Source organism: Sycon ciliatum, chromosome 9 (assembly GCF_964019385.1).
Source record: "Sycon ciliatum chromosome 9, ocSycCili1.1, whole genome shotgun sequence".
In the NCBI taxonomy this organism is placed as follows: domain Eukaryota; kingdom Metazoa; phylum Porifera; class Calcarea; order Leucosolenida; family Sycettidae; genus Sycon; species Sycon ciliatum.
This window is the reverse complement of record NC_088651.1, coordinates 28,314,241-28,326,864: the sequence shown is the minus strand read 5'-3', so window position 1 is coordinate 28,326,864 and position 12,624 is coordinate 28,314,241. Positions and strand designations below refer to the sequence as shown.

Here is a 12,624-nt window from a genome sequence, read left to right as displayed (position 1 = left end):
GGGAGAGTTGCAATCGTGTACATCCCACGCCTCCAAACAGAACAGAGAAGAGAAAGAACCTGAGTTGTACGTGTAAGTTGTAGCCTGTTCTTGTAGTTTTAGAGCCGATGTTCGCGATATTTTGGTAGGACCTAGCCTTTCCTCGCTTCTATCGGCATGCAGTGTCAAACCATTCTCGTTTCCGCTCGTCTCGATCTTGTGCTTTGACGATCGTGCATACTCCAGTGGAAATAGTTTGCTTTATTATTTGCACTGGGAATTGCACCGCAGCATAATGTCATTGAACAGTTACCGTAGTTGTGCTTGTCCTGTGCAAAGAATTGCCTTTCAGTGTTCCTTGTAGAATTGGTCTACCGAAGGAGAAGGCGAAACGCAACCTGTGCTAGTCCCAGTAAAAACAACATGCCATGTTCGACCGAAAGCTGATGCTACAATCAGCGATCGTGATGTTCCACAGGTAAGAAGACAAACAAACGAATCAGAGCTCGCCATGCAGGTAACGCCGAGAACATGATGATACCACACGGAGCTGCTGAACGAATGGAGGTGAACGGGACCAGCAAATTTACCGGGCGTTAGTCCAGGGCCACTGAAGACCAGGTTTCAAAGGGTACCAGTTCCTCCATGATGGCGAAATGCGCTGCCACAAGAACAATGAAAGCACAGCACCCAACGCCGCGGGCGAACTAAGGAGAGAACACTGAACAATCTGTGCACAATGATTTTCTCTTCGATGGCACGCGTTGCTGTTCTGCTGCATGCATGCGTTTTTCTTGTTGTTTGATCTTCACACATTTTCGCGCAAGCGCAAGCGGTTGCGCGCCGCTGGGACTCGGGGTCGCTAAAATCAGTACAGAGCATCTCCCCCTTGGTCGATTTGGACAATCGATGGCTTAAAATTTTCAGGACACCCTGGCAAAGAAATGTACCGAGACGTTTTTGGATATTCATTTCCTATACTGTACTATATCCCACGAGGTTTACGCATATGCTCTGGCATACCCGTGTAAGTAATGACAATAATATATTTATTTGTTTCGGTAAATATTTTGGAACACCTGTCATTTGTGCCTGGGTCAAGTCCCAGCCTCGTAGAACCTACATTAGGGTGTTCGGTGCCTCGAACCCAGGCGCATTTTGAGTGGAAACAGTTTTGTACGGGGTCCGTGGCACAATCGTACATCACTGTGCTTCTTGCCTTGGCAAGGTAAAATTTTAGCAGCTCACGACGAGTTTGTTTCTTTGTTGGAAAGAGGAGATGTCTCTGCTGTTGAGACCGTAAGTCCCGTTTCCACACGACGAATTTTAGCAATGTTACGCCCTGCGCAACTTCAGGGTATCGATTTCGGCCTGTTCTGGGCCGGTCGCAACGCCGGCGACCATTCCATCGTCTTCAGCGTCGAAAAACTACGCAGTGTGTGAAATTTGGAGGCTGTACGATGCTGTCTTCTTGTTCTATGAGCGATCGATTTGCGCCAGGATACCAAATGTACGGAGTACATGTACATGGAGTTGATGGACTTGGCTGGTAGTGCTGTTTATTTGTAGTTTCGCTGAGCTACCACATCAGATAAACCTCTGGTCGCTGTATCTGGAGAGTGGAGAAAGCCATTATGCAGACAAATTGGTCAAGAACAGATTTCCTGCCAATACTGCGTTCAATCATGATCTGCACAGAATTGACACTCTGAGGATTTGCAAAATTGCAGCACGCTAACGCAGTGCAGCTATGCAATGCCGTATGCACCGTGTCCAGAGTACATTGTCATCCACATAGCATGGGCAATGTAGGGCCAGTGTATTTGTCGACTTTATAATTTACATCCAAATTACGCTTGCACAAGCATCCGATAAATAAACTGTCTGTTGATTGTGCAAATCGTATGAATGAATTACATGTGACGTGCGACACCAATTGCCCCGAAGTGCTGCACGCGCCGTATATGACTGGGAACAAGCTGTCCTTCTAAAGCTGATGATTAGCAGGACTGCTGCTGCCTTGGCCTGGCTGAAGCTTACATCGTGTTGCAATGGTGCAGCATACCTGTTAATTGGCTGCATGTATCCGGTCCCGCCGCGCAACATGCCCGGGTGCGGGTGCCGTCTCGGCTGAGTGTGTATGTTATTTTCTTGGATGCTTCATCTATATAGGGTAGATAACTGTAATCTCCTCCTGGTGATGTGTCTTTGTAGTACCCGTAGTCCAATTAGCTTCAGCCTGTGAAGGGTTACATCTTTCGCATCTATTTCGACTAATTTGTATGCGTTGCTATGGTGGTTGCTATGGGCGTAATTTGAATTTGGCTACATGGAATACCAAAAAATTGGTCAAGTGATGGAAGCTCTCTATTGGCTATCATCTGTGAAAATTTGAAAGACCCTGAACGAAATTGAGTTTCACCTTTTTCTAGTTGGTTTTGAATTTCCCGGTTTTGTGCCACTGGCCTGCATCAAAACTGTTCCAGCAAAACTTACTCTCTATTGGCTATCATCTGTGAAAATTTGAAAGACCCTGAACGAAATTGAGTTTCACCTTTTTCTAGTTGGTTTTGAATTTCCCGGTTTTGTGCCACTGGCCTGCATCAAAACTGTTCCAGCAAAAGTGCCAACAAGCGCACTTCAAACGATCATAAGTCTTGAACGTCTGGTCGGATTTAGACAAACCTTATATATTTCCCGGCTAGTTTATCCTACTCTTTCCAATGAGACTAAAATCGAGGAGATCGGAGCAATTTTCAAAATCGTCCGAACACCCTACCTACATGTAGGTGAAGTGCTGCTAACTCCTTCAAACACCCCCTACTTCGAGCAAAAATGTGACGAAATGCTGACTGCTGATTGGTCAAGCTGGCATTTTGGAGCACGTGCGCCGCCCCCATCTAATCGACGCTTTTCTTCGCAACTAGACAGTGAACCCTGACATAACGTCATTGTACACTCATAATAACTCACTCACTTGTAAAATGAGTACAGTCATGTAGTAATGACGTCATGACTTGACCCGGCCTGGATCATTGGATGTCCTTGGTGTGGGCGCAAGTCATTGCATGCAAAGACTGTACTGTAGTGCTAGTGCTGAGTTTACATTCATGCACGGCATTTTGTTAGCACGGCTCGCGCGTGCCGGGCCTTGTGCAAGCCCACGATAACTCGGGCAAAGCGCGCGCTGACTCTGCCGCTATTACTGATGTAATAAATCAGAGCTCCCAAGCCTTCAGAAAGTCAGTTCACTTTCTGGAAAGCCGACGCCGAGAGCAGGTTCTCTTTTCCTACAATTGTGTTTCTGGCGGATATCATCAGTTCTAAGTTCTTCTTCGTCTGAGCAAGGTAAGTTGTAGGGTGTTCTAGAAAACTAAAATCACTGGCTACAATTTGTCATGATTTACGGAGAGATGAGGAACAAAATATTCACAGTGAATAATAATAATAATAATATGTAGCCATACGTGCACCAGTTTGGTTGAGTTGGGTAACTCCGCTCTTCTTCCTCGCTCACCGGAGGAATTTCTCTAGTCTCCTCGCGCAACTGGGGAGCACTCCAATGGAGAGAGAAAGATTTTGATAGAGCGGCTTGCTGTGAGACGTGGACTGAGACTTGACTGCCCTAACGGCGAATATCAAGACCTTACGGCCACGGAGCTGCGGGACTCTGCGCTGGTCGTCTGTCTGCGTGAAGGCAAAGCAAACGCGGGCAACATTCTGCTGAAGCGAGCGCGGAGCTGAAGCTAAATTGGTGACTGACGTACCTGCTTACTCCACAACACCGGCGCATAATGATGTACATGTACAATACTTCGTGCGTATTCAACTCAAATTCGTGTTCCGTCAGCGTCAGTGTCAGCAAGTACGATGATGTACATGTAGTACAATTTGTTCCCAAAAAATAACTTCAGGACAGTCTGTTCATGGTTTTCATTTGTATTGGATTCGTTCTCTACACTTGCGATAATTTAGCGGCAATTGTAATGTTGTAGCGTTGTTCTCTTGTAATTTAGTGGAACCTGTATTGAGCATTGGCAGGGGCCATCCGTTAATATAGATATTTATTTAGAAACGAAAACTAGTCGTTTAGGGGGGAGGGGGTTGAGCGCCTGTTCGTTTCTCGAAAAATATCGATGTACATTTTGCATGTGTGAGTATGCCCAGAAAAAAGACCAAACATATCGATACTATGTACCATTTGTATATGTTCGTTTCTCAGGGAGGGTGGAGGGAGGTTGAAGAGAAACGACTAGTTTACGTTTCTAAATATTTGAAGGCCCTTAAACTGAGTTTTATGTTTCGTTACATTGTCGAAAGATCTCCTGTGTACCGGTTCTATGGCAAAATGATTATAGCCATTTGTCGTCTCCATTCTTGTGCAATCATGCATATGTAGGTTGGTTCCCTTCATGTTAATGTGACCTATTTCATAGATGTTGGTTGCCTTGTTGCTTTCTCTTCCCTCTTCTCTCACCCAAGGCATACTGCATAAGCGAAGCTGTGGACGCAGCATACTGCTGCTACACTTCAACGCTGGAATGCGTAAAATAATAAATAATAATAATACGTGCACCAGCAACAGTGATGGTGACAGTGTATGTTGACTATTGTGCTCTATTTATTCTTTCTGACCTTATATGTACATGTAGGTGTGATGTTATCACATGGCAGCTAGTGAAAATTCAATCTTATCAAACATGGCTGAAGATCCCCAATCGAGTGAGCACGAACCGGTCGATTATGGACTGGATAGTGTTGTACCTGATGTATGGCACTCCACCATTTTGCCGATGTTGACAGTACCGGCCATCTTCCAGCTGTGCGGTGTAAACAAGAAATTGAGGCGAATGCTGTACGATGAGTACACGTTCAAATTGATATGTCTGGTGAGTCCAAAACTGTACATTGTGTGTGCTTAGTGAAACTGTATTTGAAGTAATGGTTGAGGAGACGATACACGCAAAATGGCGTTGAAAACAACAGATTTTGCAATCACAAAGAATTTTTTAGTAAATCTCACTTTTAGCTTCATATTCTGTACAGGTCTTTCCTCCCCTTACTTCTATTCACTAGACAAACTATTTACGTCACCTTTTGAGAACAGGCCGTCACCGTTGGTGAGAAGGCTTCAAATGATTGTCCATGTTACTGCAGTAAAATAGATATAATTACTTCCTCCGCGTCATTAAAATTGTCGTTTCCCAGAGCGATTTTTCGAAAATTATTTTGTCCACTCGAAGGGCACAGAAATCAGCTAGAAATTGAGGCAGGGCATTGTCGACGGGCCAAGCTTTAGTTTGTGACCCCCCCCCCCCCCCCCCTCCGCTTCGCTGCACTTGCTAAGGTCGACGTCTTCATCAAAGTTTGAGGCAGAGCCTTCAGCACTCAACAATACGCTGAACAAGACGCGCGTTCAAATTCAGGTCAAGAAACTTCGTTTTCAGGCGATCCATGCCTCCAGGTGCCAGGCGATGAAGGCAAGCTAGCATTTTTCAAGTACACTGTAACGACCTTCCAGTGGGACAGGGTAAGCAGTTCCGCACCTTCTTTCCTTGGCAAGCGCTTCGCTGATTTTGTTGGTGTTTTCAGACCTGCTACCTTCGCAGCAACATGCGCCACAAGTAGCGCATTTTAGGAATTTGAGACCACTTTGTTCTTGCCATCGCCAACTTCAGCAGAGATACCAGGATTATTATACCCGAGCTTGCAGTTTTGACAAATGCCCACGAGAACGATGTGGGACGGCACGAACTCCAGAAAACGAAATGCGCTCTGGGGCGGAATAGTGCGGATTGCGATGAATTTGCTTGGTGCGGAAGAGAGCTCCGACAAAGTTCGAGACCACCACGGCTTCAGCGACAAGTAGACATTGCGCAGGAAGGGCCACACCAGTGTTCGAACACAGGAAGCAGCGATTCCGACAGTCTGACTAAGACGAGCCAAGTCACAAATATTGCGATGTGCGAAGCGACAATTTTAATGACGCGGAGGAAGTATATACTGTATAACACCTTTATTTCGGTGTAATTTAAATTTCGGTAACTTCGGTACTGGTCCTGGATCACCTAATTTAACATTACACCTAAAATTTTCCGAAATACCAAAATATGTAAAAATCATGAACATCACTGTCAAATTAAAAAAAATCAACTTGTACACTGATAGTGCATGTACTTATAATATACATGTACATTATGTGGAGCCTAGCTAGCCGGAGATATTACATTAGTGACATTAGTGATTAGTGCATGCAAGAGCCGTTTTTTTTTTTGGTGCCATGCATACCGAATTTATCCTTACACCGAAAGGTCAGGGGTTGGCTTTTACCGAAATTTTACAACACCGAAAATAAGGTGATATACAGTACTCACAGTGACGTTAAAATGATGGCGTCGCCCCACCAGGCAGTGTGGATTATGAAGAAGCATGAGTTTCCAAATCTGATAGCGGTAGAACATCGTTGGCCATACGCCAGGGTGCCTGGTCCCTGGTTCGAGCCGGGGTATGGCTGGCCATACGCCAGGCCTGGTCCCTGGTTCGAGCCAGTGCATCGCTGGCCATACGGCAGGGTGCCTGGTTCCTGGTTCGAGCTGGGGGTAGGAGTCAATTTATTGGTAAAACTTATACAGTTTCAGCGCATGAGCTAAGGATTATAATGTGCTCTGACACAATGTCCTGCCAGTTGCAAAAATGGCCGGACATGTCCGGACATGCAAATTTTCACATCAAATCACACAATGTTCAGTGTAGAATAAATACTATCGAAATGTTATCACGACGATGCATTTCAGAAGCAGCATGATCTTTGAAGGCTGACGTTTTCAGGTTCCTTGAGCCAACGACGAAGGATTGAGAAAAATTCTTGCTGCAGCGAATTTTATCAACAAAACGGGAACACATCTTACACTTCAAATTTTTGACAGCGCTACGATCTCAGGGACTGCGCTCATTCAGCCAAACAGAAGTTGAAAGCTCCCTATCATAATCGGCGACCCACTTGTCACAAGTGGTCGTCTTGACTCGTCTGGGCTTCTTTCCAAGAGGAGCACCCGCATCAGCGGTGCTTGGCTTTCTCTTGCCAGACGACATCACTAACTTTGCGAAAAGGTGCGCGGACACTTTGTCCGGATGTGTACAAAACATCCGGAAACTGAACGTAAACGGTCGAAAATTGTCCGATGTCCGACCGCTACTTCGCGCCCTGGGTTTAAAACTTTCTGTCAAATCTTTGAATACATTTTGTCATGCATTAGATATCTTAAGGGCCGGGTCCCAGTACGGCTCCGAGGTCGTGTTCCACGTTTTTTGACGACGCTCTACCTGCCTGTGGGCGCCAAATCAAAAAATCCTCGTGTTCTGGTCTGCGGAACGAATTATAATTTGAATTTTAAAGTTCTCGCGTCCAAAACAATGCAACGTACGGGAAACAAGGTGAGCCGTGACCACAGCTCGCAATTTTTGATCAAGAATCGTAGTGAAAGCTTGTGGTGAGCCGCGGTCTCGCTGCACCAGCTCGAGCCGCGGTCTCGCTGCACCAGCTCGAGCCGCGGCCACTATGGTAATGATGACGTTTCAAGGCGCGGATGACGAGCAGCGAGCCGCAGTGGAACCCGGCCCTTAGCAAACACCAGTAATGAGGTTCTGCTCTACGTTTCGGGAACGTGACGCAAAGAATCACTCGGCACTCTCTTTGCGTTCCCGTGACGTAAAGAAATCCTTTTCTGCCCTACGTTTCACGTAGAGAAGTCACGTGGAATGTGTACTGGGAATTTCCCCTTCCATATTTGGCAATTTTCTGCCTACACTCGAATGATACCCAGCAGTTACATGCGCATTGTCTTTGCGTGTGCCACAACGTAGAGAAACTACTCTACGCGGAGAAATCTGGACCCAAAACACGCGAAGCCGTAGACTCTAACCCAGACAGCTGCTCTCTACGTGATTTCGCTACGTTTCACGTATAGCAGCACCTCTCTCGTAACGCTAGTTTTTACGGTACTCGCACTTTGATCACCCAAATAGCGTTGAAGATGCAGCGTAAAAATGTAATTGGGACTGATTTATTGTTATGACAAACAGTGCGTTTTTTGGCCAAATATTCCATAGTCCTTATGCATCTCACCTTGTATCACGTATACGGTGACATTAATGGTTGTACCACGCGAAATAAAAGCTGTTCTCGTGGCAACAGCTTAAAAGGCGTGCATCTTGCTAAAGGTCGAGCCCAAATCACGGTATTTTCCCCTTTACGATAAGAGCCTCTCTAGTCTTTTTTTGAACTCCTTGAACCTCTTGTACGGGCAAAACAACACATTTGTGCAGCATCAATGCAATTAGATTTGTACATAAAACGGATCATCAGATATAGTAATGATTATACAGACTCAGTAGAATCACTGCAGGTTCTCTGGATGCGTGCCTCCGCCACTACTAGCATAGCAGGGGACGTGGGCACTGCAGGAGCAAACATGCTCCTTGAGCCACGCAGGCACATGGCACCACAAGGCACATGGGCAAAACCAAGGCACGTATGACTCCTTGATCTTCTCAGCCAGAAGAGAGACAATCAGCAGGAGAAGTGCATTGGCATGCTTGCCATGGCCACCAAAAGGCAGAAAGCACAACGGGCACGGAGGAGGCATGCTCGACTTCGCGTACTCGCTCTTCGTATTTTTTCCGGCGCTTTTCCTGTTCATGGCGTCTGTAGCTGGCAGCGAGGGAAGTGGCACGATTCGAAGACGCAAAAGGGTTGAACACCCGTGCATCAATAAAGATGTGCTCGAATCGGCCACCCCACACACCACTAGCCGCAACGTCTAGCCGAGCCTGCTCCTCCGTGATAGCTGTGCGATGGCGCAATGCCTCTGCAGTGACGGGCTGGAGGTGGGGTTCCACCGTCACGTTATGAGAGATCTGCATTAGAGCTCTCGCGGTGATGTCCCTCACCTCGCTATGTCGCAGCGTCAGGAAGCCACCGAACAGGCACGAAAAGGCGTCACTCAAATTCAGCGGCTTACTGCACACGCAGAGGCTTGGGAGCGGAGGAGGTGTCCAGCCGTGCCGGAGGTACTGGCCCTCCCGGAAGTCTCCCTTGGTGAGGGTGAAACCATTGCACCTGAGGGGCGGCAGATCAGCAAGCTGGATGCACACTTTTCTGAGATCAGATTAAAAACAGGGGCCAGCTCCCAGTGATCCGAGCGAAGGGCGTCAGCCAGAGACTTGGCCGCGCTCCACTTCTCGGCAAGAACCGTCGCCTTGACCGCCCGAAGCTGAGTCAGAGAGTCGCCAAGAGACGACTCCTGCTCCAGCAGGCGAGACACGAGGCTAGCCGTGATCCTTCTGGACGAGTTGTGCTGGTCAGCCATTGAACAGGGGTTTGCCATACCTAGTCCCCCAAGCCAGGTAGAAAACCACATTGATACGCACAAATGGGATGCCAGCCGGGCTAGTTATTTGACGCCACTTCGACGGTGGCTTCCGTGCTATGCTTTATAGTTGCACCATCATCCGCAATTTTTCTGTTACAACCAGAAGGTAATCTACACCTGCTATGCAGTGCTGCCGCGAGAGTGTGGCCAAATTTCCGCACCTGGAACACAGTTCAGGGTGATGTTCCTTGAGTTCGGCGTCAGTGCTGCCATCGCTGGGTCCCCCACTCGTTTTTTCTAGCTGACTGGGTAGGTCTAGACCAAGCAAGGGAGTCCTTGCCGGGTCTACCTGCTGCAAGCCTTTGTCATTCACTGCTGCCAAAAGTGCATCCACAGACAAATATTGTACACGTACCGTAAAGTCCACTGCAAACGCCCACCCCATTTTTACAAGATCTGCTGGCCTGTACACACTCACCACATACACTGTCACCCCTATAAGGGTGTGTAATAGTTCAAATTTGGACTTCACGGAGAATTTCAAAGTATTAGGAAATTAGAGGCCACATGCCGCATACTGCTCCTTTCTCTCCGAAACTCAACATTTGCAAGCCAGATATGAAAGAAAGAAAAAAATCATCAGTCACACCACCAGGATTCGTAGCAGGGACCTTGCTATTCGCGAGTAATGCTCTTACCAACTGAGCTACAGTATGACTCTTATCCACAGTGATGGTCAATCTATCCTTCTTCGATCAATCAATATCTGGCTTGCATAATACTGGCAACTCACACCAGTAAAGAGGGCCCTCGGCCTTTCCCTTGATATCACGGGGAGCGCACCAAATTGTGTCAACTGCGAACAAATGAAATGGTGTCTAATATATATTTTTTCTTCCCAATGCATGCAGTGCCGCTATCAGCTCAGTCCAAGCTTGCCATTGTCTTACGTCCAAGCGGCAAAGGTTCTCTATATGGCAACAAGAATAGCAACCTTTCATCACACGCGGTGTGAGTCGACAAGAAATTGCATAGCAGGTGAAGATTACCTTGTGGTATTGAGACAAAAATTGCGGATGATGGTGCTACTATCAAGCATGGCACGCAAGCCACCGTCAACATGGCGCCTAACAACTAGCCCGGCTGGCATCCCATTTGTGCCGGACCAGCTAATGACTGCATATGACGCCTCTCTCTGCCTTCCCAACGTTGAGGACAAGGATATCCACGAACAATGTAGAGTAAGAATAATTCAGGATGAATTTGGTGGTGCTGCGAAGGCTAAGTACGTGCTAGAGGAGATTGTCGATTTGTTGTTCAAAAGGTGCGGCTCCGTTGAAGCGTTCCAAACTGCAATCATTGGCTATATCGAAAAGGATTTTTTAGAGCTGGCTTCGTATCTGCCCTATCTGACCCGATCCTGGAGACTTGTAGAGCTGGGAAAGGGATTCCTAACGGCAAGCATGAACAGCCCCGAATGGATACCACCCATGGAAGAGACGGACCTGGCCTGCTTACACCGAGACTGGGAGTACAACCCATCCATCCATTGGTTTAGAGACTCCATAGAAAGCGGTGTTCTTCAATGGAGCATATACGATGTCGTTGCTGACGCCGCAACGTATGATTCGGCAGTTGAGCTTCTGATGACGGGACGCCTATCAACGTCGCAGGCGGACGATTACTTCGATGCTTGGATGAAGTATACAGAAATATGGAAGAGTATGCCCGAGTCCACTCGCCCTAATTTGTACCATATCATGGTTGATTTAGGTAGCTTCCTCCTCACGTCAACATTGCAAATGTCCCATTCTCGTAAATTATGGTCCAAAGTTGAACTGCTTCACCAGATGATAATGTTTGGTGGTGGTGAAACTAATGTCCAAACCTATTAGCCGAACATTCTATGGCTTAACGAAAGAAGCCAGGGAAGGTGACAGGGCAAGCAGGAGGTTGAGAGAAGTTGTGGAGATAAGGAACTTGGGAACACAAATTAACACCAACCCTGGCTAGGGACCTCTGTGAGTATGACAGTTCGCTCAGTGTTACTCAACATCGCTCCTAGAAAATTATAACTGTGCATTGAATTACTCACTCTTGATTTGTGGGCACTGAGGTGAAATCTGACAACAGCTGGTGGTTTTGCCACATCATACACCAGTGCACTGTGCATTATCATTTTTTGGAATGTGGTCGTGTGTGTGTGTGTGTGTGTGTGTGTGTGTGTGTGCGTATGTGTGCGTATGTGTGTGTGTGTGTGCATATGTGTGCGTGGGTGTCTGTGTGAAAGCCCTTCTGGCTTTTCACGAATTTATCACCACATTGTCTTCTTTTAATAATTGTTGTTTTATCCTACCTCTTTTAGTTGTCATTATCTCTATGAATGATTCTGGCACGTCAAGATAGGTGAGATGTAGCACATCATAGCATCACAAATTCCATGTATATAACTGCTCCTTTGTAAACTTGCACTCCTTTGCGTACCTGATGAGGGCAATTTTGCCGAAACGTTGTAAAAATTGATTGACAATTGAGCTCGAGTTTGCAGAGTGAATGGGAAGAGAGCGAGTCTGCTCTGAAACCTTTTTTTCCTAGTAACGAACGAAGGAACGGATATTCTTTTGGTAACACAGATGACATCACTTGCCCTCCTTCCAGTCATTTGATGGACATTGTCATTATTATTAGGTATGACAAACGGTAGTGCCACATAAAATGTACTGCCACATAAGGCTACTTCGAAGTTCATACAATGTCATGTTATGTGCAACATTGGCAGTCCAGTGTTTACATACATGTACATGTGCAAACATGCAGTACAAAGTCAGAGGCAGGCTGTCCGCGCTGCACTGTACTGTGTTTGGCGTGCATGTTTAATTAAAGAATATTCGAATGTGACCAACCAAACAAATGTTCGAATATTGGAATATTCGTTTGACCGCTACACGCTACAGTGTCTGGCAAGGAACTCCACGACGCCATCGGAAATCAGAAATCGACGAAGACGCAGCACACCCTGCACTTCGCTTCACAAGCGCACATGAACAATCAAATAAACTGGCGTTCCTTGACGTTTCGTTGGAGAAGACTGAGGGTGGTGTGCTCACCTCGATCTACAGGAAACCCACCATCACCGGCTAGTATATTACACACGATTATTATTGTTTTACTCAATATAAAGTGAACTTGGCCCAAAAGTAGGTGGATCGCGCACGGCGAACTTGTTCAGCTACTAATCTTCTTGAGGAACTGGATTTATTTAAAACGGTATTCC

At 46.6% G+C, this 12,624-nt stretch overlaps 1 protein-coding gene across 1 annotated transcript; it reads left to right on the top strand.

Moving 5' to 3' along the window:
- The first annotated feature begins 3,221 nt into the window (after nt 1-3,221).
- On the top strand, nt 3,222-11,861 carry LOC135824882 (uncharacterized). The gene is made up of 3 exons (XM_065337606.1): nt 3,222-3,327; nt 4,632-4,868; nt 10,262-11,861. The coding sequence occupies exons 2-3, from the start codon at nt 4,647-4,649 to the stop codon at nt 11,243-11,245; spliced, it is 1,206 nt and encodes a 401-aa protein (XP_065193678.1). The 5' UTR covers nt 3,222-3,327; nt 4,632-4,646; the 3' UTR covers nt 11,246-11,861.
- Nucleotides 11,862-12,624: the final 763 nt, after the last annotated feature.

What these genes read in the sequence shown, in the direction of transcription:
- LOC135824882 (XM_065337606.1), top strand. Translation starts at nt 4,647, where the DNA reads ATGGCAGCTAGTGAAAATTCAATCTTATCAAACATGGCTGAAGATCCC. An exon ending in CGTTCAAATTGATATGTCTG is followed by an intron (nt 4,869 to 10,261) that starts GTGAGTCCAAAA and finishes CAATGCATGCAG; the next exon opens with TGCCGCTATCAGCTCAGTCC.